The sequence below is a fragment of the Sciurus carolinensis genome, chromosome 1 (assembly GCF_902686445.1).
Source record: "Sciurus carolinensis chromosome 1, mSciCar1.2, whole genome shotgun sequence".
NCBI classification, from domain to species: Eukaryota; Metazoa; Chordata; class Mammalia; order Rodentia; family Sciuridae; genus Sciurus; species Sciurus carolinensis.
In genome coordinates, this window is record NC_062213.1 from 10,614,222 (window position 1) to 10,640,700 (window position 26,479).

At 37.1% G+C, this 26,479-nt stretch overlaps 1 protein-coding gene across 4 annotated transcripts in view; it reads right to left on the bottom strand.

The window, feature by feature from the left end:
- Positions 1-7,114: 7,114 nt before the first annotated feature.
- Efr3a (EFR3 homolog A) overlaps positions 7,115-26,479 on the bottom strand; it is a 91,885-nt gene continuing 72,520 nt past the window's right edge. For all 4 annotated transcript variants that reach the window (XM_047556023.1, XM_047556042.1, XM_047556013.1 and 1 more), the window contains 5 exons: positions 18,573-18,664; positions 15,222-15,270; positions 14,340-14,443; positions 13,584-13,633; positions 7,115-9,078 (listed from right to left, as the gene is read on the bottom strand). In XM_047556023.1, coding sequence (XP_047411979.1) covers positions 8,973-9,078; positions 13,584-13,633; positions 14,340-14,443; positions 15,222-15,270; positions 18,573-18,664 — 401 coding nt within the window. In that variant the 3' untranslated portion in view covers positions 7,115-8,972. The remainder of the gene's footprint in view (positions 9,079-13,583; positions 13,634-14,339; positions 14,444-15,221; positions 15,271-18,572; positions 18,665-26,479) is intronic.

Consider the following 26,479-nt stretch of genomic DNA (forward strand, 5'->3'; position numbering starts at 1 on the left):
CTGGAGGCGGCGGAGCGCGCGACCTCTGCACTTCCCGCAGTGTGCTTCCCAAGTTCAATAAACGTGCCGCCCGCGCTCTGCTTATTCGTTTCAATAATCGTTTAGTTGTAGATACTGTGCACGAGTGGATCGTGAAGGGAGGTGACAGACGATATCATTTCCTCCGTCTTTCCATCATCCCACTTTACAACCTACTCATGTGCAGTATCTCAACTCCCTGATCACTGAAAGCTCCTCTTTTCTTTTATCAAAAAAATAAATAAATAAAAATAGAGGGCTGGGAATGTAGCCCAGGGGTAGAGTATCTGTATCCATGGGGTCCCCGAGGTCAAGCCACAGGATTGCAAAAAGCAGGGTGGGTATATTTAATCACGGGTGAATTACCAACAATCCAGATGCATGCCAAAGGCAACCAGTGACAGCTCTTCAGGTCGTGCCCTTAAAGTACCTGCTGAAACTGGTCTTGAAAATCAGGGTTGGGTCCTCATTCTCCTGGTGTTGAAGATTAAACACCCAAGAAACACTAAGACAAGAACAAAAGTAAATTTTATTTAAAAGGCAGAACAGAGGGAGAGAGAGAGAAGGAGAGAGAGAGAAAGAGAGAGAGAGAAACCCAGGTAGGAGGGGTCCAGAGCTGGTGCCTGAGGGAATGGGGGTGTCGTGCCTCTTTTATAGATTCCCGGTTTCCTTCCTTCTCATGCCCTCTCCTCTTGCCTACTTAACCAAAAGTGACCAAAAAAGGCATGAAGAGAGCCATCCAGGGGTGATTGCTTGTGCTGGGAACTGTGATCCTTCCCCTGCCCCGAGGGTGTTAGGTGATGGGGAGCTCCATCTGTCCATGCTTTTTCTGTGATAATCAGCTACCTGTCCTTTGCCCTGGTCTCACTGCCACCCTTGTTAAGAGAGCAGCCACGTGCTTACAGCCACCACCTGGAGTAATCACTAATCACCATGTCCTGGGTCCTGGACCTGATTTTTTTTTTTTTTTTTTTAAATGAGGCTTATCCCAGTGGGTGGAGTCTGGAGGCTGCTGACCTGGCAGTTTAATATGAGGTGACTGTAAAAACACTGATACTGATGCTCCGCCCGCCCACACTCACCACTCACAGTTATTATTTTAATGGCTACCAGGCAAGACCCAAGTGAATCACTCTCACATTCTCCACGGGGACAGGAATCCTTTGGTTCTCAGGTGTCTGGTGGTGAGATGGTACTGAGCTTCCACCTGCCCCTCAGGCAGGAAACCAGAGGGTCTGAAAGGCTAGTGTTTCTGCTGACTTTTCCACAGCATGAAAATAATCTGAAGTTGGCAACACTTTAATAAATCAAAGTCTTGGTGCCAAGATGTTAATTAATAACATCCCTCCCTGGGACGTTAGGGAGATGACAAGATGAGCATCTTTTAGCGAATCCAACACAGGAGAATTTTTTCTGCAATGTGACCTTAACTAACAGCAAAGTCGGGTTCTCCCCTTTTAGACGAGGTTTTGAGGGAGAGCTGGTTGCGCGGGAGGCAAGGGAGCACAGTGCAAAGAAGGCAGCCAGCGAAGGGCTCTCTACAGGCCTGGGGTGTGGGCCGCTGGAAGACTCTGGGAACAGCAGTGACCTGCACACTCTGGTCACTGCATCCTAGGGAAATGAGAAGTGGAGCGGGGAGGAAGTGCACCTCCGGCCGGCTGCACAGAGGAGGCAGAGTCGGCCCCAGGGGCCAGAGAAAGCCATCAGGCAGGGACGTGCAGCGCCAGCTGGTGACACTCGACCCGAAAGCCAGGACGGCAGAGCAGAGCCAGCCACCTTGGCACTGAATGCGATCCATCAGTAGCTGGACGGTTCCTCCCGCTTCTTTGGCTCGGGAGGGATTTGCCAAGGGTCGACTCCCTTGGCAGTCGCTGCGCTAGGCCAGTCCCTCCATGCTGCCTGCCTTCTCCTCGGCCTCATATGAGGCAGCTGACAAAGGGGCAAAATACGCACCTGGGTTGACCTACTTCCCTTTAATTTCATGACCACATGACCTCAGAAGGATGCTCAACGTTTTCTTATTCTTTTTATTTGTTCCTTAGGTACACATGACAGTAGAGTGTATTTTGACATATTAGACACACGTGGAGTATAGTTCATCCTCATTAGAATCCATTCTTGTGGTCATACGTGATGTGGCGTCAGACTGGTCATGTATTCACATATGACCACAGGACAGTGATGTCCGATTCACTCCACTCTTTCCTACTCCCCTCCCCTTCCCTTCATTCTCCTTTGTCCAATTCAATGAACTTCTATTCTCCCTGTCCCCTTTTATTGTGTGTTAGTATCTGCATGTCAGAGATGACATTCAGTCTTTGTTTTGTGGGGACTGGCTTATTTCACTTAGCACGACAGTCTCCAGTTCCATCCATTTACTGGCAAATGCCATTTTGTTCTTCTTTATGGTTCAGTAATACTCCGTTGTGTACATATACCATATTTTCTTTATTCGTTCATCTGCTGAAGAGCACCTAGGCTGGTTCCACAACCTAGATATTATGAATTGAGATACTGTAAACACTGATGTGGCGGCATCACTATAGTATGCTGATCTTAAATCCTTTGGGTATATACCGAGAGTGGGATAGCTGGATCAAATGGTGGTTCCATTCCAAGTTTTTTGAGAACTCTCCATACTGCTTTCCAAAAGTCAATCAAAGAAGAAACCAATTCAAAATAAAACCAGAAATAAATGAGAATGACAGGGAATAAACATTTCTCAATAATAACATGGAATGTAAATGGCCTATACTCATCAATTAAGACACAGACTGGCAGATTGGATTAAAAAACAAGACCTGACAATATGCTGTCTCTAAGAGACTCAGCTAGTAGGCAAAGACATCTACAGACTGAAGGTAAAAGGATGGGAAGAAATATATCACTCACATGGATCTCATAAACGAGCAGGGGTATCCATCCTTATATCAGATAAAGTGGACTTCCAGCCAAAGTTAATCAGAAAGGACAAAGAAGGACACTTCACAGTGCTTAAGGGAATTATACATCAACAAGACATAAAAATCATAAATATTTATGCCCCAAACAATGGAGCACATACGTACATCAAACAAACCCTTCCCAATTTCAAGAATCAAATAGACCACACCACCATAATAATGGGTGAAGTAAACACACCTTTCTCACCACTGCATAGATCCTCCAAACAAAAACTAAATAAAACAGCTATAGGATTAAAAAATTCAATTAATAATTTAGACTTTACGTAGAACATTTCATCCATTAATGACTGAATACACTTTCTTCTCAGTAGCACATGGATCCTTCTTTAAAATAGACCATATCTCAGGCCACAAAGCAACTCTTAGCAAATACAAAAAAACATGGAGATAATACCTTGCATTCTATTAGATGATAATGGAATGGAATTAGAAATCAATGATAAAATGAAAAATAGACATGACTCTATACCTGGAGACTAAATAATATACTACTGAATGATCAATTGCTAACAGAAGAAACCAGGGATGAAATCAATGTTTTCTTAATAAGTTGACTTTCCTGTTCTCCAAAGAAAATGTTTAAACTTTTCTTCTCTCTTCAAATCCCCAGTTTCCCCCTTACTCTCAGCTGATGATTGTCACGAACACTGAAGGATTGGTATTTTACCTTATTTTCAATTTCACACGTTAGTTTGTGGTTCCTGGATGCTGGCAAAAGACTTGAGACATCTGGGTCAGAGACAAAGGGCTATTTGTAGCAATGGCATAACCTGAGTGTGGGCATTTATGCTGTCTCCCCAGTCCTCCAGGCAATGCAAAGAAGACCAGGATGGTATCCTCTTAGTGAAATATTCTTCACGGTCCACCTACCCTGTAGGCTGGACCATAAAAAGCTAGAATTGGAAGAGAACTTCACAATACTTTCCCAGAGGTCATGATCCTAATGCAATTCCTCCCACCCATAGTGTAAACCAATAATGACAGAAATAAAGATTCTTTTCTTTTTTAGTTTGTATGCTTTCTAGCACAACTTCAGATTTCAGATCCTTTCCTAAGAACATATTTTGAAAAAGGGAGTGGGATACCTCTTTAAATTAAGTAGGATGGTTTTAATAAAAAACACGAACAAAAAGAAACCATTGGCAAGGATGTGAATTTGGAATGCTCATACGCTGCTGACCGGAAATGGTGCATTTTGAAAAAGAGTCTAGCAGTTCCTCAAAATGTACACAGAACATGTGTATTGTTTAGTATAATCCTAAGGAATGAAAACATGCCCACAAACTGGTACACAAATATTTATCACAGCATTATTTATAACAAAAGAACTCATATTGATAGAATGTGGTATATCCACACAATGAAATATTACTTGGTCCTAAAAAGTTATTAAAGTTATGAAATGCTGCAACAGGAATGAGACTTGGAAACATGCTAAGTGAATGAAGCCAGCCACAAGGGCTACATACTGAGAGATCATATTTACAGGAAATGTTTAGAATAGGCAAATCTACAGATGGCTGATACTTGATACAATCAATGCTTAACTTTTGGAATATACTAAAAAGCCACTGAATTGAGCACTTCAGGAGGGTGAAGTTCATGGCATGTGAATGGTATCTCAACAAAGCTGAAAATTTTAAAAGGCTACTCCAGTTGAATGTTGTACACCCCAAACATCAACTTATTCATTTACACATTTATGACATTTGCAATTACTTTCTACATCTCAGTTGTACACTAGGGGCATAGAATGGCATTCCTATTCTTTAGATGTGCTAAAGTTCGGGTCACAATCCAAAGTCGACTGACTTAAGGGGTCCGGAGACTGAAGTTGGTAATGAGTGCTTTGGGCCAGCTGTGGCTGTCTTTCAAGGCTCTCACCTGTGAAAGAGAAGATCTGAACAAGCCTCTTCAGATTCCTACAACCCTGGTTTCTTAAATCAGGAATTCTATCATAAAGATAGAACCTTTTAGCAGTTGGAGTAGTATAAGAAAAGCAACTGGGCAGCAAAAAAAAGAACCGAGCACCAGGTTATCACAGCTAAAGCCATTCAGCAAGATGGGGGAAATCTGAAACCATAAATCATGTGCCCTAAATTGTCTTGTTCTTCAATACCAGACAAGACCATGCTATCGTGAACATTTTTATGCTATCGTGAACATTTTCACTTGACTTCACCTCCTCTAACTCCCACCATTTCTGCCGTCGCTAGGACCTGCCCCATGGAGGCAGAATCTGTTCCTGTTCTTGTTACACTGACACAGGACTTCTCTGAGATTAAGGTGTGGGGCGGCCTGGGCGACAGCTCAGCACTCAAGAACATTCAGTCCACATGTGGGGAAATAATGCCCAGAGGGCCACCCTTGATCACGAGCAAATGGCAAAGGATGAATGCTTCCCACACTTTCATCCTGCCTGGACGGATCTCAGATGATTTCATTAGAATGTCCAGTAAGAGGGACCTCCAGGCCCCCAGTGATGAGCAATTAAATAATGGATCATTTAGTTTTTTGTCTTACATTGCACTACCCAGTCCTTTGCTGGGGTTTCCTGCTGTCACTTTCCAAAGTAACACCTGTATGTTTGACTCCCCTTAGAGAAATCTATACTGACCTGCCTTTGTAATAGTCTGCTCTGCCTCAAGTGTAAGCTAAAGGCCAAACACAGCAAAACAGAGGGGCAGAGTTTAATCCCCACTTGGCTCTGCTTACCACTAATTCAAACCTGGCACTTGAGATCAATAACGTATCACAGGACAGAAATGTGGAATGCTTATCCCAAGACTAGAACTGACACAGTAGCCCAGGATCCTTATGTCCCAGCAGAGTGAACTCACGGAGGATTGTTAGTAAGCGCTGCATGCTCATCCTGTGTAATAGTACAGGGAACCTCCTATAAATGTCCTTATTCCTTGAACCTGATTTGAGGGCACAACTTACAGTCTTCATTTTAAAATCACGAGTTCAATTACTCGTGTAAGGCCTCTCAGCCAGGAAGTGTTGGAGTTGGATTTGAACCAGAGCCCAAGCTCCTTACCAGAATGCTACAGTATGCTAACGGGAGGTCCTTGGGCGGTAGCATGCCATGATGCAAAGCCAAAAGTGACAGAATAGGCCAAACAGAGTGACACAGGCACCAGAGTGGAGCTGCTGCTGCTGCTGTTTTAAAGAAAGCAAGGAGCTAGGGCTGAAGAGGAAGTCATTAGGGCCAGTGCAGAGAGGGCAACTGCGAACACCTGCTGAGAGCTTCTCAGATCTCCCACAGCAGGACCAGCAGGTGGTTCCAATGCCTCCAAAGAAGGTGGGGAGGACCCGCCCGGCACCTTGATTTTACTGAAGTCCTTCATTTTTAACTGAAGCAAATGCTGAATAAATTTAATCTGGCTAAGGTAGTAGCTACTATAAAAACGTACTTATACACAAGTAGTTCAATTTGGTTTTATTGCTCACATATGATTGCACAGTAAATCTCTACATTAAAAAGAAACTTCATTACATTTAACACATCGGCATGAAAAAGACAAATGAGTTCCATTTTAAGACAGAAGGAACATTTTGAGGGGTAAGAAACTAATTGCTGATAAAGTGTGGTATTACTCTAAAAGACAATGAGTTCAGAAGTATGTGTGTGTGTGTGTGTGTGTGTGTGTGTGTGTGTGTGTGTGTGTGTGTTTTCAGGTAAATTCCAAGCAAACTCTATGTAAGCAGCCACAGACAACACAAGTAAATGAGGGACACTCAAATGTGAACTGTCAATGCCACACAAAAGAATGATATTAGCAACTGTATACAGCAAAAAGAGAATAATTAACAATTTATTGAGTTTTACACATCTAGCAAAATATAGCAATTCAATGACCTTCAACAAATTCTCACGTTTCTGTATGTGAATGGGCTCCAAAAGAATATGCAGAAACCCCTGCAGACATGGAAGGGTCAGTCAGAGAAAAGATCCATTTCTTGGGAATCCCTGTCAACAAGATCAGTTTCAGTCTATTGGAACTAGGATATACAGAAGTCTACTGTGATTTAAAATAATAACAAAAATCCCCTTACAGAACCCAAATCGACAGCTTACAAAGACAAAGGTATGATAAACGTTAATTGCAATGGTTTTCCTTTACATGCATTTTTAAAACACTAATAATGAATTTTGTAGAGCAAAGTTTGTGTTTTGCATGAGCGTAAATTAATATATATCTTTTTTTAATCTAGTAAACTGTATATATTTTCCATACAAAAAGCACACAGTGTTGATTTATAAAATGACATCCAAGTGGATGATGATTGTTTTTGCATGTCCCCCTGCTTAGATTTTATATGCAGTCAAAAATTAAAGTATTTCTTTAAAAAGAGAGAAGAAGAAAGGGAATTAAAAACACAAAACTGGGCTTACTAACTAGTGACACATTTACCTTGTAAGAGGGAAAGCTACAGTGACAGCTGTGACAGGGTCGTGGGGTCCTCCAGGGGTGACATACTGCCACTCTGAAAAAAAGATCTAGTATATCCACACTACCCAACAGCCCAGGATGTCTTAGTGTCCTGAGGGCAATGGCTGGAATCTTCCTCAAGAGGCTGTGCTCTGGTTTACTGAGTATGCAAGTCCTGTAGTCACTTCCTCAGCTTTTTCTCTTCTATGATAGGTGCCCTAACATACATAAGTGCAGGTGAAGACACCCAATCCTCACTGCAACTTATCAAACAAAATCTAAGTCAAACCTGAATTGTTTTTGATATGTATACTGTTTTATGTAAAAAGAAACTGAATCTGAAAAGACAAAACTATAAAACAGGTGATTTTATAGAAATGTCCTAAAACAATTTTCTAAGAATTGTAAAGAAAGTTGTTCATTTTTATCAGGTGATGGTATTCACTAAAAACCATGAATGCACTGTCCCTATGATCTGGGCAGCTGAAATCAAAAGCAGCTTTCACTGACAAACCTTAGTACACTTGATTATTAGAACACAAACACTCTTTTTGAATGTAACGTAACTAATCCTAAACAGAGATACATAGAAATTTTGGTTCAAATCTAACAAATTAAGTCCATCTGAGGAATTTTTTGACTTCTAAGATTTAAAACAATGCACCATATAAAAATGTAAATTAATGTACTCAAAAGAAACTGAAATGCACAGACTCCTCACAGGTGAACTAGTAGCTATTTTAAATGTCTATCTTCTCTATACTAAATATATATTTTATTTAATTAATGTAGCCACAGCAAAATACTACTATGGTTTCAAAGTACAGCCTGTAAACTAATACATCTTAATGATGTAAAAAATATTGCACAGTTCAGTACTGCAAGAGTAAGCTCTAAGCCTTTCAAGGGGTCACACCCTTGGTAGAAAACACAGTACTGCAAGGACAGACATTGTCAAGTATGGCGACTCAGGCTCATAATCCAGGAATGCTATTAACAGATGTTTTGTCATTGTGAACGCACTAAAGAATGTCTAGCATACATTATTACAGTAGAGGACTGGAGGGAGGCTTATCACAACTTATCTAAAGCATGGGGACAGAAAGCCACATGACAGTTTTGCAACCCCAGGATTAGGAATATTTTTACTTTTGCAGATAATCAAAAATAAAAGCAATTCTATTTCTGAGAAGTTGTATAGACATTTAAGAAATACAGTAAACACTTCATACATTTTCAACCTTTTTTAAAAAAAGTTACATGTTTTGAAAGACTTAAAATATACTGTTTAACAATGGAATAATGTGAGACTAATACATGTTCAACTTCCAAAGCCAACAGAAACCTCAAAACAAAATAACATGGCATAAATCTATCTTTAAAAGTACTATACATCATATATAGTTCCCAAACTTCTAATACGGTATGCCAAGCATTTGGTTAAAGATAGGTTCCCTTGTCATTTTCAGGAAGTATGTTAATCCGCATTAAGTAAACTCTGAAAATGCAGGTTGGCTTTGATTTTTAGGCTTTAAAATTCTTCATGAGCCACTCAGTATACACACAAATCTGGAAACTTCATCTCATAGACTGGGACAGACTGGTATTGGGCATGTCCAGAAGTAATGGTCAGTGTTCCTGATGGACTGGGAGGAGGCCTGTAAAAGAGAAACAAGGCACTGTCAACACGCGCATTTAAAAGCTGTTCATGTCACAGAGTACTCAATCTACTATCTGCAAACAGCAAAGTAAGACCCTTGACTGGAGAGATCAACGAGATGTAGGTGCTGGCCAGTTATAAAGCTGAATGGGTTTTATATCACTGAGGTGCTGAGTTTTAAGTCGAAAGTAGACATTTTCCTTTGGAAAAAACATGTATGTACATTAATACACACACATATACACACACATAATTATATATAAAACATATCTAAAAAATATAGATATAATTTTTACAGTGGGATTACACTCTGTTTTCTTATGAGATACTCTGCTTCAGAATCAATCTTTCCCTTGTAAATGTTGGTCTTTTGATTACAGTATATTTCACCATGTGAATAATCATTTTTTAAATCTACTGGACAAACACAGGTTCATTTTCATTATTATGAATGTTCATAAGTTTATTCTTAAGAATACAAATTTATCCTGCCTGACTCCTTGGCTAATAAACTTGTAAGTAAAACTTCTGGGTGAAAAGGAATTCACAGTTCTGACCCTGGTACACATTTCTAAGATACTGGCAGTTCACACTTTCAGCACTTGAAGTATGCTATGGCTTGGTCTGGAATGCCCTCCCACGGCTCCTGCGTGGAAGGCTTAGCTTCCGATGCAGCTAAGAGCTGGTGCCCCGGGTAGCGGCAGGATCCTGAGGGCTCTGAGCTCAGGGTTTTACAGCTGATGACGTCATTGGGAAATAGGTGGAGGAAACTTTAGGAGAAGGCCTACTCAGAGGCAGCAGGTCACGGGGCTGTGTTCTGGAGGCATACTTCTCTCACTCCCTCGCGCTCTCAATTCCCCCACCCACTCTCTCGCTCTGTTTACAACTTTCCATGAAGTGAGCAGTTGGCTCTACCACACTCTTCCACCATGATGTTTTCTTCAACACAGCCCCAGAAATAGTGGAGACAGGCAAGCATGTACTTAAACCTCAGAAAAACATGAACCAAAATAAATCCTTACTTCTGTGAAGTTGCTTTCTTAGGTGTTTCGTCACAGTAAGTGATACAGCTGACTAACACAATGGACCTCTATTAAACTGTTAAAAACATTGGATACATTTTTTTTTTAATCTATGGGAATTCATTCTTATTTTTATTTTCAATATTTAAGTTACTACTACTGATAAAAATCTTTATAGTATTCATTTTGTGTTTCTTTACATATGTAAACCTTTTGTATCTATTGCCTGTATTCCTACTCAGATATCTTTCTCTTATGAATTTAGGAAACTGATCTTTTGTCATATGATACAAATGCTTTTCTCCAATTCATCATTTAATTATCAATTTCTTTTTTGGCTAAATGTTTGAGAATCTTACACAAAAAATTCAATTTCCTTTTAATTTTTAGTTTTTGAGTTATGCTAACACCTCCAACCAAGATTATAAAAAAAAATAATAATAATACTCTGGTATAAATTCTAAGGTTTCTATGTTTTTCTAAACAAAGAACTGTAATTTGGGAAAAGAAATGAGGTGAGAATCCTCCTTTGTCCAAACAAAGTAACCTGAACATTTGGTCACTTCTTTAAAAACTAAAATCTTTCCACTATTACAAAGATAATTTATTTCTGAATTTTCCTTTATTTTATTAACAATGGACAGAAGTTTAACCCGTTACAAGTACCAAAGATCTACTGTTTTCCTAACAAGCAGGGCAAATGTACCCTGCTTCCTCCTAAGCATTCTCCTGAATGTTCTTGTAAGCGGATTCTCTCACACTGCCCTTAACAACATTTGTTCGGATACAAAATTAAAAAAACAACTTTTAAGCATTTCAACTAATGGTTAATCTACAGAGAACTGATGTCTTCATGATATTAATTTCCTATGAGTTTTCACTTATAAAAAATATTCTCGAACCTAATTCAGAGATTTATCGTTCTCTCATATAAGTCATATATAATTCTCTATAACTGTTAGTATCTTATGGTTATGAATGTTTTAATTAATATGTACAAACATTAACTTCATGTAATTATTTTTAACTGTAAACTGTACTGAATTAAATTAGTTGATTCTCTTGTATTTTCCTGGTATACTAATTTTTATCAACTAATAATTCTGCAATTGTTCCAATATTTATAATATTCCCTTAATGTCGTATTAAGAAATAATATTCACAGAATGAAATGAAAAATCTTACGTGAACTGCTTAACAAGAACGAGAACTAACACATGTAAACCACAGCACGATGAAGACACTGAACACTTTCAACAAGCAAAAATGTTCAAGTGATACTAATCTTCAGTGATACTAATCTTCAGTGATCAGAACATAGCTACTGGGGAGGGTATGTGTGTATGGCGTGTGCGCAGAGGGAAGTCAACCTTTTTGTGTGCAAGGACACTTTTGATGATAAAGAATATTCAGATCTCCTACATCATTTCTGAATTTTGTATTTTTTTAATACTCTTATGAGAGGAATATTAAAATCTGCAATTATAATAATGCAAAGCAGGTAACTACTGTGAGAACAAACAGTGCCACTCATACTTATCTACTGAAAGCAAGGTAGCTTTTCTTTTAAACTCTGATGCATGTGTGCCTGTGCAGTCTTAAAGACCTTGTCTATTAATTCCAGTAAATGGGTCATCTGATGCTGCTTACTCTCACTGTATTTTACTGCTTCTCTGAACTTCTTATAATTTTTTGAATATGTAAACCACCCATTTACATTCATTGCTTGTGTTCCTACTCAGGTATCTTTTCCTCTTATTAACTTAGGAAACTAAATTTTTTTGTCATGTCATCATTCTTTCCTGTGTCCAGGTCACAGTGAATGAAAGAAGAGGAGGGACTGAAGAATATAATCCTGTTTGTTTGGTCTCTTTTCTGGAGACAAACTCTCTTCTGGCTGCTCAGGGCAAGGGAAATGAACATGAGAAAAGGTACTGGCAGGTCTGAAGACTATGAAGACGGACTTCATGACTTCAGTTGGGTGTCATGCAAGTCACCCCAGAACTGCTACTTGCTGACTATGATCTTGAATAAGTCACCAAACTTCCATGTGCTGGTCTGTACACTTGTAAAATGAGAATAGTCATGACTTATTTTTTAGGCACACTGTAAACACTACATGAACCAATGCACTTAGTATAATATCTAGAGCACCGTGCTTGATAAATATTAACAATTAGCAGTAAGTGTTCAATAAGTGCTAAGAAGTAGCAGTTGCTGTACCAACAAAATGAAGTCATAACACTTACTCTAAGCTATTAAATCCATATAATTATGTTGGTGTGACTAAATGTAACACAGTGATACCTAGCAAAATTGTTCTTAAGAACATATATATTTAAATTTTGACTCTGCCTCTCAATAGCTGCATGACCTTCAGTAAGTTCTTTTCCTTCCCTAAGCCTTAGTCTCACCTGAAAATGGAAAAAAAAATCCTCTACCTACCTTGCAGGGCTGTGGTAAGGATTAGCAAAAGTAACAATAAGAATCCTGCAGCATAAGATAAAGTACACAGTGGATATTTGGTATTTCAGATAATGGAAAGCAAAGAAACAAATGCCCTTACTCAGCAATTTTCTCTGAATACTAGATTTACAACACATTGCATGTTTCAATCAAAATTATCTGTTCTGAAATTTTACGAGTGAGAGATTCTTTAGTAGAAGCAGTAGAAATGGTGGGAAAGTGCTTAGAATAAGACATGATACTAATGTAAACTTGCTTATAAAAGCAGAAAACATGCTGAAATAAAAAAAATCAAACAGACTAAAGCATTTATTAGTTTCTTGCACTTAGAAGATACAGGGGTTAAAAAATATAAAAAATACAGCTGATGTAGGAAAAACTTCCATAAGCATAGCTATGGATAGCTCCTCTACTGAGCCAATTTCCACACTGAAGGCAACATAAGACCATGTGAAGTTCTATTTTTTTATAGGAAATTGAGAGCTTGCTTCCCCCTCTTCATGTGCCATATTACTTAATAATGATTAGACAAAGAATGACCACAGTTATCACAGACACCATGTTTTGGAGTATTACAACTCATTACCAGGACTCCATGAACACCATATAGGAAAGCTCAAGGAAATTCAATAATGCAAATGAGTCACATGCACAGGAAGAAAAACATTATTGCCCTGGAAAACTCTATGAGGCAGAACCATATTAAATTTCAGTGTTTGTAGGTTGAAATGGTTAAATATCAGCAATTTCCTGGTTAAACACAACATTAGAATGTGGGTCTTCCAAACTATTCAGATATCCTTATAGGACCATAATGAAGGATTAATGATCTAAAATAAGCAGCTAGAAATGCTAGAAGATAACTACAAAAGTGGTATCAGACTCTCCCTGATAACCAGACTGAATGCTCAAAGGTCACCTTGATGATCTTATGTCCTCTCAATGAAAAGGGCAATTACAAACAAGTAGTTTCTATTTTGTTGTGTCATTACTATTACAGCAACAAAATCCTTACCGTATGGTGAGTTCCAATATTTGAGCAAGTCTATCATGAAGAAAATTTGCCTGCAAAGAAGAAAAAAAACGTTAAGAAAAATACCTAATAATTTCCAAATACCTAATAATACAAATGTAATTTAATGAACAAAGCACAGCTGTAGCTATTAGATAATATAGAATGTGGGGTTTGTTTGTTTTGGTTCCAGGGATTGAAACAGGGCACTTAATCACTGGTCCATACCCCCTACCCTTTGTTTTTGTTTTGTAATTTTATTTAGAGACAGGGTCTCACTAAGTTGCTTAGGACCTCAGCAAGTTGCTGAGTCTGGCTTTGAACTTGTGATCCTCCTGTCTCAGCCTCTTGAGCTGCTGGGATTACAGGCATGTGCCACCATGACCAGAAGTACAGAATGTTTTAATGTTTTGTCTCATTTGTTGGAATTTAACATAAAGTTTCTCTTTCTTTCCTTTCTTAATCTCACTGCCCAAAACAAACTGACAAACACAAAAACAATCACAGCAAAATCACTGAAAACCACTACAGAGAAAACACCAAAGCAACAACAGTCACTGACATCCAGTGTGGGATCTGCCATTTCCATCAGCTTACATCACATTAAGAAATAATTCAGGCTTCACAGCTAATCCCTCAGAATGTCTGTCCCTGACTGGTACCCTTCCCTGTGTTCTTTGATTCACCTAGAATATAGAACTTACCAACCAGTTACCAAGAGTGTTTCCACAAAACCACTTTCGCCATCTGTTCACTTACTTTGGATTCACACTGTGCTGCGATTTCTTCAAAAGGTGCTTTCTGGAATTTCTCTATCACAAGACGTCTCTTTTCCTTTTCCTGTTCTTCCATTCCATTGGTATCTATAAGTATACATAAGAACCCGTGAAAAGGAATAGTTTTATAAAATCCTGCCAATGATGACAAAAGCTAATGACTAATCAACCAAAAATAAAGGTAATTTAAAGAACTATTCCATAAGGAAAAAAGCAAAAGGCATAACATTCTTAAAGTATCTCACTGAAGACGAAGTAATACACACATATTAAAACACTGAACATCTAAAGAGTAAAAGCTACATAACAGAAGACCCTATTTCACAGAGTACCTGTCTCTCTTACCAGATACAGAGAGAGAGAGAAGGAGAATAGCAATTTTCTGCAGGTCAAACAACATCAAGAGCTTTCCTGAAGAATGATTCCTGTGCTTATAACTATGTCCTTGCACACATGAAGTACTAAATATTTGCTACACTGATTCTTGACAATGAGTGGAGTAACAGAATACAGATGGGGTTGTGCAGAATCACACCGAGACTGACCACAACTTGGAAAGGGGTTTTTATCTTAAGTTCATATATGTACAGTCCCGCTAAAGTTTGTGAAACAGTATAAAAACAAATGTGACTATCTTTTTGATACTACTGATATAACTGTGTTTGCTTGCTCAAGAACGCAGATATGGTGAGGCAATTTTAAAAGCTTAAAGAATGAATTTATATTTATAATGTATTTCTTTAAAAAAATAAGTTTGTTTTTGGGGGGGTGCGTCATACTGCTTCTAGTTATTCTGTCATCTAAAGAGCACCAACATAAAGATGAGTTAGATATCAGGAGAGCTAACAAGTGTAGGGTATCTTACCAATTGCTTTCTTCAAGGCTTCAAAGGTAATTTCTTCAGTGTTACTAACCTAGAGAAAAGTAATTTAAGTAAAACAGAGTCATGAAAAGTCAATATAAACAAGACCTTTACCTAGTTACGAGTCATCTACTTCTTCTTCTCTGTGTTGGCTTGGTTTGTGACTTACACTCTAGATACCAAGTAGTGTCCACTTTTTCACTGGCACAGTGGCCAACTGCAGGGGTTCCCAAAACAAGCCTACCGATTAGCACCAGACTGGAAGAAGCAGTGCTGCAGCAGCAACGCGGCCACCCTGTGTTACAGAACAGTCTCCAGTAGGTGACGTCCTCTGATCCAACTGTGAGTCATATGTGGTCAATGCTTTGAAACAGTCAGGCTGAGATTATATATACAGACATTTTTATTTTTCATTTTTTTGGTACCAGGGATTGAAATCAGGGGCGCTTAACCACTCAGTCACATCCCCAGCCCTTTTTTATATTTTATTTAGAGACAGGGCCTTGCTCAGTTGTTCAATTGCTGAAACTGGCTTTGAACTGGTGATCCTCCTACCTCCATCTCCTGAGCCACTGGGATTATAGGCGTGTGCCAACATGCCTGGCTTAAATAAATTTTAGCTATTTGAAATAAGAACTAGATATTCTACAGTCTCTAAAATTGTGGTACTATATGTAATTTACAACCCCAAAATGAAGTAATCTAAGATTTCAAACAGTTTAAAAGTAAGAATCACTATTTTGGGAAGTGTTTAATGAACACAATTAATCAATATCTTAAAACATATTCTGGCTCTTGTGAGGTCAACCACCAAATTTTTATTTTCTGTAAATATCCTTCAATTGGGGCTCTCAAATTTCTTTTACTTTGAATTATATAAAAGATATGAAATCCAGTAGTTCATGATTTTTTTAAAGTTCATAACACTTTGTGCGGCACCATCACGTTTTTAGAAGGAATGATAATATACCCAGTTACTACAGTTATCTCTGAATAACAATGAAGAAATGATACGTGAGTACTTGCCTGGACTTTGGTCATCCCTAATTTTAGCTCATGAGCTTCTTTTGCTAAGTCTAAGGCAGCAAGACTAACGAAAGCAAAAGACTTCCCGCTCTGCACCTTAGCTTCTCTGTAATACAAAGGCGTTAGCTGGAAACCAAGCAGCAAGAGATCCACTACCTCGGCTTTTCTACTGAGGGTTCACATGTCTAGTTGAAGTCAGATTAAACTTGGGAATCTTCAGTTGCTTTGTTCTAGATATTTGGAGCAGACATACAAGATTAGGCTCTGGCTGATTAATTACTTTTACCTAAAGCAATCTAGTACTTTAATGAAAAAACAACTCTGTTGTTTTTGACGTGGCTAAGAGCCAAGAACAGGAGACTTTTAAGAAACAACTACAGTACAGTAGATGTTGAATGCCAGCATTCTTTGTCACACTGATTTTTACTTATTAAAGTTTAAGTATTCACTAGTAACTGGTAAATAACTTTTGAATTTCTCTGGTCTTCTATGAAATTAATTAATTTTAGCATAGAAGGTAATTTTATTCTCTCTTTTGGTATTTGAACAACCACTTCTAATACACAAAAGCAGATTCTACTATTGTTAATGAGTTTTAAACTCAAATGTCCTCAAATAAATATGATACTAAATTGTACTTTCTAGACATCCAATGTGAGACAAATACGTCTCACATTTAAGACTTAGCAAACAGTGAATTTTTGAAAATTTAATAAATGTACTCATGGATACTTAATGTAAAATTCACATCAAAAATCCTCCCCTTACATATATTCCTGCAAAAGTGTTTTCAGTTCATTTTATCAAAATAAACTGGTTCTTATCAAGTTTCAAATGGTATATATACATATTTTTGTAAGAAATTTTAAAAATTAGTTAAAAAAGGAGAATGGAAAGCTTTCCTATGTACACATATGAATATACCACAGTGAAGCTCACCATCGTGAACATTCACAAGACTGGGGTCCTAATTAGAAACAGAATATATTCCACACTTGTATAATTAGATCAAAATGATTCTACTGTCATGTATAATTAAAAATAACCAATAAGATTTTTAAAAAATTTTAAAAGGAGAATGGAATAATACCTGTCAATAATATATGCTGGACCCCTTACAAAATTAAATATATATACGAAGGCTTTGAATGAATTTCTTCCCTACAAAAGTAATAGCAAATTTATATTTAAAAGAACTAGCAAGATACTCTCCTTCCTAGGAATGTATAAATTAAAATGGCTCTGAAGAAAAGAGGCAAATTTAGAGAAGATTTTTCTTAAGTTTAAACTGGTAAGCAACTTTAAACCAGGCTTAATGCCCAAAGTTTCAAAATGTACATGAATTTCCTCTTCAACTACTTTAGACACTCTACTAATAATTTCTTAAAATAACAGATGAATTCTGTGTAATGGAGCAGAACACTAAACATGTAAATTAGTTTACTGCTCCCTAACCACTAAATTTTAATTTCTGAAAACAGATTAATTGAAAGGGGGTAGGGGAGAAAGGAGAATGAGAAAGCATGAATTCAGACAACTTCTTTTCCTTATCTCATGGACATATCTTTAACTATTTTTATTGTGCCAATGAGAAATGATAAACACCTAGGAAGGAAAACAACAGATACACCAAGACTGACTGGCAGACTGGCATTTCAGCCCTTCTCCTGGGCTATCGAAGCATTCTCTGATGATTTGTGTAATGTTAAGTCTAGAGAACGCTGGCTGCGCCTCCTTTCTGTAACTCAAGGGCACATTGTTATGCTCTACTGAAATAGGAGAGCAGTTATAGTCCTCGAAGAATACAGTTTATTGACTCAATTTAAGCTACATGCATTATATTTGCTATTCAAAATAAAACAATTTTCTCTCACAGGTGAAGTTTTGACACTTTCTAAAGGTAGTGAGCATGTGGTTTCACATAAAAGTGTACAATTCTATTTGTTTCTGTAATTAATATTTCATGAATTTTTAAAAAATAAACAGGAACTTAGAAATACTACTAATTTAACAACAGGCCTTATATAGCAAATTTCTTACCAAAAAAATTTTAGTTGTGCTTTATAATCGCTTTTATTACATTGAATTACAATGTAAAATCTAATGATACAACATATGATGTTAGGTTTATATATCTTTTAGACAGCTACAATGGGTTCGGTAATATCAATTATAAACAAACAGGCTAAACCAGATTAATTTCTATTATGATTCAACTGATCTGGGGATAAAGTTGTAGTTTCTCCTGTTTATAAGTGTGAAAGGCAAAAAATTCTTTTAACTGATGTCTGTCTTCAGACAGTATTCCATGAACTAGCAGTCACTTACCACATCATCAGAAGGAATGGTGTTGGGTAAAATATCCACCTGAATAGACACAGTATCCACAATACTTTTTCTTCTAGAAAGACGATCTTCATCTAAAATAAAAGATGTTTTCCCTCATTATTTATTACTTAGAAATGTTACACTGATTTTTATTTATAAATTCTACTTATTTCATATTTTTAAAATTCAGAAAATTAACAAGGTTTTTTTTTTTGTTCTTTCTAAATACGCAGAGCAGTGTGTTCTCAGACTTTTTTTTAAAGGGAGTTTTATTTTTAATTAACAGATAACTGAACATACTTATGGGATATGATGTGATGTTTTGATGTGTGTAAACATTTGTGAAATAATCAAATCAGGGTAATCGGCATATCCATCACCTCAAGAATTTATCATTTCCTTGTGGTAAGAACACATAAAATCCTCTCAGAAAAAAAGGAAAACAATTCCATTCACAATAGCATAAATAAATAAATAATCTAGGAATAAATCTAACCAAGAAGTTGAAACACTTCTACAATGAAAACTATAGAACACTAAAGAAGTTGAAGAGGACCTCAGAAGATGGAAAAGTACTCCCATGTTCATGGAGAGGCAGAATTAATATTATTAAAATAGCCTGAAATCCAAAAGCAATACACAGATTCAGTGTAATCTCTGTCAAAATAAAAATGACAAAAACTGCATGCTATTGGCATAAAAACAGACACACAGACCAATGGTAGAGAACAGAAGACAGACAAACCCACACATCTACAGTCTTCTAATGCTTGATAAGTGTGCCAAAAAACACTGGAGAAAAGACATTCTTTTTAACAAATGGTGCTGGGAAAACTGATTATCCAAATGCAGAAGAATGAAACTAGACCCTTAATTCTCAAATCTTACCCTGCACAACAATCAAGTCAAAGTGGATCAAACCTAGGAATTAGACCAGAAACTATGTAACTACTAGAAGAAAACATAGGGTCAAGACTCCAGCATATAGGCACAGGCAACAACTTTCTTATTAGGATCCCTAAAGCTCAGGAAATAATGCCAAGAATTAATAAATGAGATGGCATCAAATTTAAAAGCTTCTGCTCAGCAAAGAAAACAATTAGGAATATGAAGAGAGTCTACAGAATGGGAGATATTTTTTTGCTAGCTATTCTTGAGACAGAGGATTAATAGCTATAATATATAAAGAACTCAAAAAACATCAAAAAATCAAATAATAAATGGGCAAGTGAATTAAACAGACACTTCTCAAAAGAAATACAAATGGCCAACAAAATATGTGAAAAAATATTCAACATCATTAGCAATTAGGGAAATGCAAATCAAAACTACCCTGAGATTTCATCTCACATCAGTCAGAATGGCAATCATCAAGAATACAAACTATAACAAATGCTGGAAAGAATGTGGAGAAAAAGGAACATCACTGTTGGTAGGATTGTAAATTAGTACAACCACTATAAAAATCAATATGGAAGTTCCTCAAAAGACTAAGAATGGAACTACCATATGACCCAGTTATACCACTCCTTGGTATTTATCATCAAGAATTAAAGTCATCAGACTTTATATCAGCACAATTCACAATAGCCAAACTATGGAACCAGTCTAGGTGCCCATCTACAGATGAATGGATGAAGAAAATGTGGTATACATACACAATGGAATTTTATTCATCCATAAATAAAAATGAAATTACATTATTTTCAGAAAACGGATAGAACCTGAGACCATTATGTTAAGTAAAATAGCCAAGGGTCATGGACCATATGTTTTCTCTCATATGTGGACGGTAAAGAAGAAAAAGGAAAAGAAAGGAATGTGTGTATGTGGGGAAAGGGGTGGCAATCTCAAGAAAATCAAAGGGAGATCAGTGGAGGAAAGGGACCAGGGGTTGGGAAATGGAGAGGGAAGGGGAAACTGCTGGGGAGTGATAGTTGCCAAATTATATTGTCACATTGTGTGCAAATATGAATATATCATGAATCCCATCATCATGTACAACTATAATTCACAATAAAAGATTTGGAAAGAGGAAAAAAAAAAACTCTCTTAGGAGGAAATCAATAAATGTCATACACCATATCAATAAACTTAAAGTCAAGAATCACATGATTATTTCGATAGATGCAGAAAAAGCATTTGATAAAATACAGCATCCCTTCATGCTCAAAACACTAGAAAAAATAGGGATAGTGGGAACATTCCTTAACATTGTAAAGGCCATCTACACCAAGCCCATGGCTAATATCATTCTAAGTGGTGAAAAACTGAAAGCATTCCCCCTAAAAACTGCAACAAGGCAGGGATGCCCTCTTTCACCACTTCTATTCAATATCGTCCTTGAAACTCTAGCCAGAGCCATTAGACAGATCAAAGAAATTAAAGGGATACAAATAGGAAAAGAAGAACTCAAACTATCCCTATTTGCTGATGATATGATTATATACTTAGAGGAGCCAGGAAATTCCACCAGAAAACTTTTAGATCTCATAAGTGAATTCAGTAAAATAGTGGGATATAAGATCAATGCACATAAATCTAAGGCATTTTTATACATAAGCAATGAATCTTCAGAAAGAGAAATCAGGAAAACTACCCCATTCACAATAGCTTCGAAAAAAATAAAATACTTGGGAATCAATCTCACAAAAGAGGTGAAAGACCTCTACAATGAGAACTACAGAACACTAAAGAAAGAAATTAAAGAAAACCTTAGAAGATGGAAAGATCTCCCATGTTCCTGGATAGGAAGAATTAATATTGTCAAAATGGCCATACTACCAAAAGTGCTATACAGATTCAATGCAATTCCAATGAAAATCCCAATGATGTACCTTACAGAAATAGAGCAAGCAATTACGAAATTCATCTGGAAGAATAAAAAACCCAGAATAGCTAAAGCAATCCTTGGCAGAAAGAATGAAGCAGGGGGTATCGCAATACCAGATCTTCAACTCTACTACAAAGCAATAGTAACAAAAACGGCATGGTATTGGTACCAAAATAGAAAGGTGGATCAATGGTACAGAATAGAGGACACGGACACAAACCCAAATAAATACAATTTTCTCATACTAGACAAAGGGGCCAAAAATATGCAATGGAGAAAAGATAGCCTCTTCAAAAAATGGTGCTGGGAGAATTGGAAATTCATATGCAACAGAATGAAACTAAACGCATATCTCTCACCATGCACGAAACTAAACTCAAAATGGATTAAGGATCTCGGAATCAGACCAGAGACCTTGCATCTTATAGAAGAAAAAGTAGGTCCAGAGTTTCAACATGTCGGCTTAGGACCAGACTTCCTCAGCAGGACTCCCATAGCATAAGAAATAAAAGCAAGAATTAATAACTGGGATAGATTCAAACTAAATAGCTTTCTCTCAGCAAAGGAAACTATCAGCAATGCGAAGAAAGAGCCTACAGAGTGGGAGAAAATCTTTGCCAATCATACTTCAGATAGAGCGCTAATCTCCAGAATCTATAAAGAACTCAAAAAACTCTACACCAAGAATGCAAATAACCCAATCGACAAACGGGCTAAGGAAATGAATAGACACTTCACAGAAGAAGATCTACAAGCAATCAACAAACATATGGAAAAATGTTCAACATCTCTAGTAATAAGAGAAATGCAAATCAAAACCACCCTAAGATTCCATCTCACCCCAATTAGAATGGCGATTATCAAGAATACAAGCAACAACAGGTGTTGGCGAGGATGTGGGGAGAAAGGTACACTCTTACATTGCTGGTGGGGCTGCAAATTAGTGCAGCCACTCTGGAAAGCAGTGTGGAGACTCCTTAGAAAACTTGGAATGGAACCACTATTTGACCCAGCTATCCCACTCCTTGGCCTATACCCAAAGGACTTAAAATCAGCATATTACAGAGATACAGCCACATCAATGTTCATAGCTGCTCAGTTCACAATAGCCAGATTGTGGAACCAACCTAGATGTCCTTCAATTGATGAATGGATAAAGAAAATGTGGTATATATATACAATGGAATATTACTCAGTCATAAAGAATGATAAAATTATGGCATTTGCAGGCAAATGGATGAAACTGGAGAATATCATGCTAAGTGAGATATGCCAATCTCAAAAAACCAATGGACGAATGATATCGCTAATAAGTGGATGATGACACATAATGGGGGGTGGGAGGGGTTAGTGTTAGGGTTAGAATTAGGGTTAGGGAGGGGGGCAAGAATGGAGGAAGGAAGGACTGTATAGAGGGAAAAGAGGGGTGGGAGGGGTGGGGGGGAAGGGGAAAAAAATAACAGAATGAGTCAAACAACATTACCCTATGTAAATTTATGATTATACAAATGGTATGCCTTTATGCCATGTACAAACGGAGAAACAACATGTATCCCATTTGTTTACAAAAAAAAAAAAAAAAACTCTCTTAGGCACTTTGAAATATACCTTGCTAATAACTATGGTTACCATGCAGTGCATTACAACATTAGAATTCTTCCTCCTACCTGAAATTTTGTTTTCTGGCCTTTTTTTTAAGGTTGAATGGTACACACACACACACACACACACACACACACACACACAAACATGCAGACACATGTTTTAAAAATCACCAGTGATAAGCAACAGGGTATAAGGCTTTTTTCTGCATGTCATCAACATCTGCTGTCTTTCATCTTTTTGGTAACAGCCAATCTAAGGTAGGAGATAATGGTTTACTGTGATTTTTATTTTCTTTTGATGATTGGAGATTTGAACATTTTTTCACATCTGTTGGCCATCTGCATATATTCTTTTGAGAAATGTCTAGTCCTATACCCACCTTTAAATAGGACTGCTTTCTTATACTTCAGTTGTTTGGGTTTTTGGACATAAACTCCTTACCCAAAGTAATATTTGCAATGCTCTCATACTTATACATTTTGCAAAGCAGATTAAAAAATAAAATTGATGGCTGGGTATGGTGGCACTTCCCTATAATCCCAGAGGCTCAGGAGGCTGAAGCAGGAGGATCCCAAGTTCAAAGCCAGCCTCAGCAACTTAGCAAGGCCCTAAGCAACTTAGTAAGACTGTCTCAAAAAAAAAAAAAAAAAAAAAAGGGCTGGGGATGTGGTTCAATGGTTAAGCACCTCTGTGTTCAATCCCTGGTACCAAAAGAGAAATAAAAGAACAAACTGATGGAGTGAAATAAGGCTAATCACTTTTTTTTCCCTGCGGTGCTGGGGAATGAACCCAGGGCCTTGTGCTTGAGAGGCAAGCACTCTACCAATTGAGCTATCTCCCTAGCCCTCGTTTTTGATTTTTGAAAAAGGGGCATCAGCGACTATTACCTAATGGTGTAATTAAAACCAGAAACAAAGGTAAACATAACACCAAAGGAAGTATATAGTCTAAATAGAATATATACAGCCTAACTGAAAACTCACAATATTAACCTTATATGTGTCTAACTTTTCCACAAAACAGTGAAAGCTATCAGCTCACTGGTTTTAGGACACTTAAGACTATTCTACATCTTGGGTGTGGTGAGTAATGTTGCAATGAACACAGGCATGCAGACACCTCTCTTCAACATACTACTTAAATTCCTTTGGGTATATACCCAGAAGTGGGAATATAGTAATTCTAATTTTAGTTTTTGAGAAATCTTCATCTTGTTTCCCTAACAGCTACAAGATATCCCTGGCTCACCAAACCTGGATCAAAGACTCTCCTAGTGCCATCTAAAGACATTAAGGGGTCCCTGATTACACCCTTTAAAGAATATTACAATTGCTCCTTGGTCTTCTTGTAGACAAATTATATAATGAAATGAACTTTCCTAGGCATCTAGAATAATAATAGTAAAATGTTATCTTGGGAAAACTGAGAAAAGAGTCATTCAAATCAACTTCTGTGTTTTGTGGTTCAGATGAAAACCCAGTTGAGAAAGACAGTTTTAATACAGCTTTGTGAAAGTGAGGACCTCATTTATCTTATTACTGTTTCTGTTTCTATAGCAGTGAGCACAGAAAGGTCCTCATTAAATATTTAGAAAACTGTGCAAGTTTACGTCTAGCTACTGGTACTTCTAAGTGATCAGCTGACAGGCATTACTGTACCCTTCCCAGAGTAGTGTTTTGTGCATACCTAGACATACACTGTTCTAAATTCTGGACTGACTGGAGATAAAAGAAAAATGATGAAATAGTAAGCTAATATTTTATTAATTGTTTATTATGTATCAGGCACCAAAAGTTTGATAAACTTTAGACAGTCCATTATTCTTTCTCTAGAACCAGTTATCATTGTGCTTCAATTGTTCATGTATCTTCTCCACTAGAGTTTAGTCACTGAGGATAGGTACTGCACTTACATCTTTTCATCTTACTTCTTCTCTATTACCCTCCCCCTACCACAATCACAACAGTGCTTGACACATGTGTATGTGCGTGTATGTATATATGGTGGGCATTCAGTTAAGGTTTATAAAATAAGTGAAAAATCAATCTGTGTCATTCTAGATGCCTGAACAATCTCTGCACTCATGAAAACTAGCAAAATCAAATCATTTATAAACACTTAACTGAAAAGAGAGGTTGTTGAATCTCGTGTTATCTAATCAAATTATTTAATATTGGTCTTACTCATGTGTAAACAAAGGCAATGCCTCTTTTCTCACCAAACTGTTACATGAATTTCTTAAGAAAATGAACACAAAGTGCTTATGTGTGTGCCTGGAATATAGTGCAAGACAAATGGCAGTCACTTTTGTGATAATGATGGGGGCTATGTGATACACACAAATAAATATCTTTTGTTCTTACTTTTGTCATGTTATTCTTAAATCCCTTTAATTTTTGAAATGACTTATCTGATGGTTATACAGCAAAAGTCAATTTGGCAACTACTGAACAGCCCATAAAATATTCCTGTTTCTTATCACTCCTTCTTCATCAAGGCAATACACACGTGCCACAGACTGGTTCTAAACCATCAAAGACTTTATAATCAGAAATATCTCAGTTGTACCTAAGGATATAGTTCCATAATTAGGTTTACACTGAACCATTCAGAATTCCCAGACAATGACACAAAGGCTTTAGGAAAGAGAGCATATCTTTTTAGGGATGGGAAGAAATGAAAAGAGCTAATCACTTGTGTCAGTATTGAACTATTCAGAATTCCCAGACAACAGTTGAAGGAATAGGAAAAAGGAAATAGTAGAAGAATGAAAGCTATGGCTGTGAGATGGAAGAGCAAAGTCACAACTAAATCTATAACTATAAGAAACACATAGGCCCCTGGCTCCACCTCCCAAAGGCTCATGTGACTAAGCTATGCTCCTAGGCACCGGCAGGGAAAGGCAGGCTACACTTGTCAGCTGCATTTACCTTTGTGCTTGTGCCTGGGTTTATGAGGTTTTTTGCTTGAAGGAAAGAGAGCTAAATACAAAATTATAAGAATGTAATATTTAAAATATCCTTTTTAAAAATTTACTTTAAATTACAAAGCTCTACCATGTCTTATTCTTACAATTTTTATTTCCCCAAGGAGTTCATGAGAAACAGATCTTTTACAGTACAAAATTTAAAAGAAAACGCAAAAGCATTCATTAACACATCCAACTATTATAACTATTGTGGTAAGAAATGCATATATTTTGGATCCATGTTATGGAAAAGATAGGCATTTAAGACTGTACATACTACTTTTAGTGATCAATCTAGAAAATTATCCAAATGAAATCAAATAGTTCTCTTACAGAACAAACATATCCCCCCAAAGGATAAATTAGTTCTTCCATAAAATTTAACTCATAATCATTAAAATGAGTATAAGAAACTCTTCAATTTTATTTTTTTAAGTAAAAATTGAAAGCAGGACACCATTAAATTTTGCCTTCAAACACAACTGTATTTCAGGCAAAGGA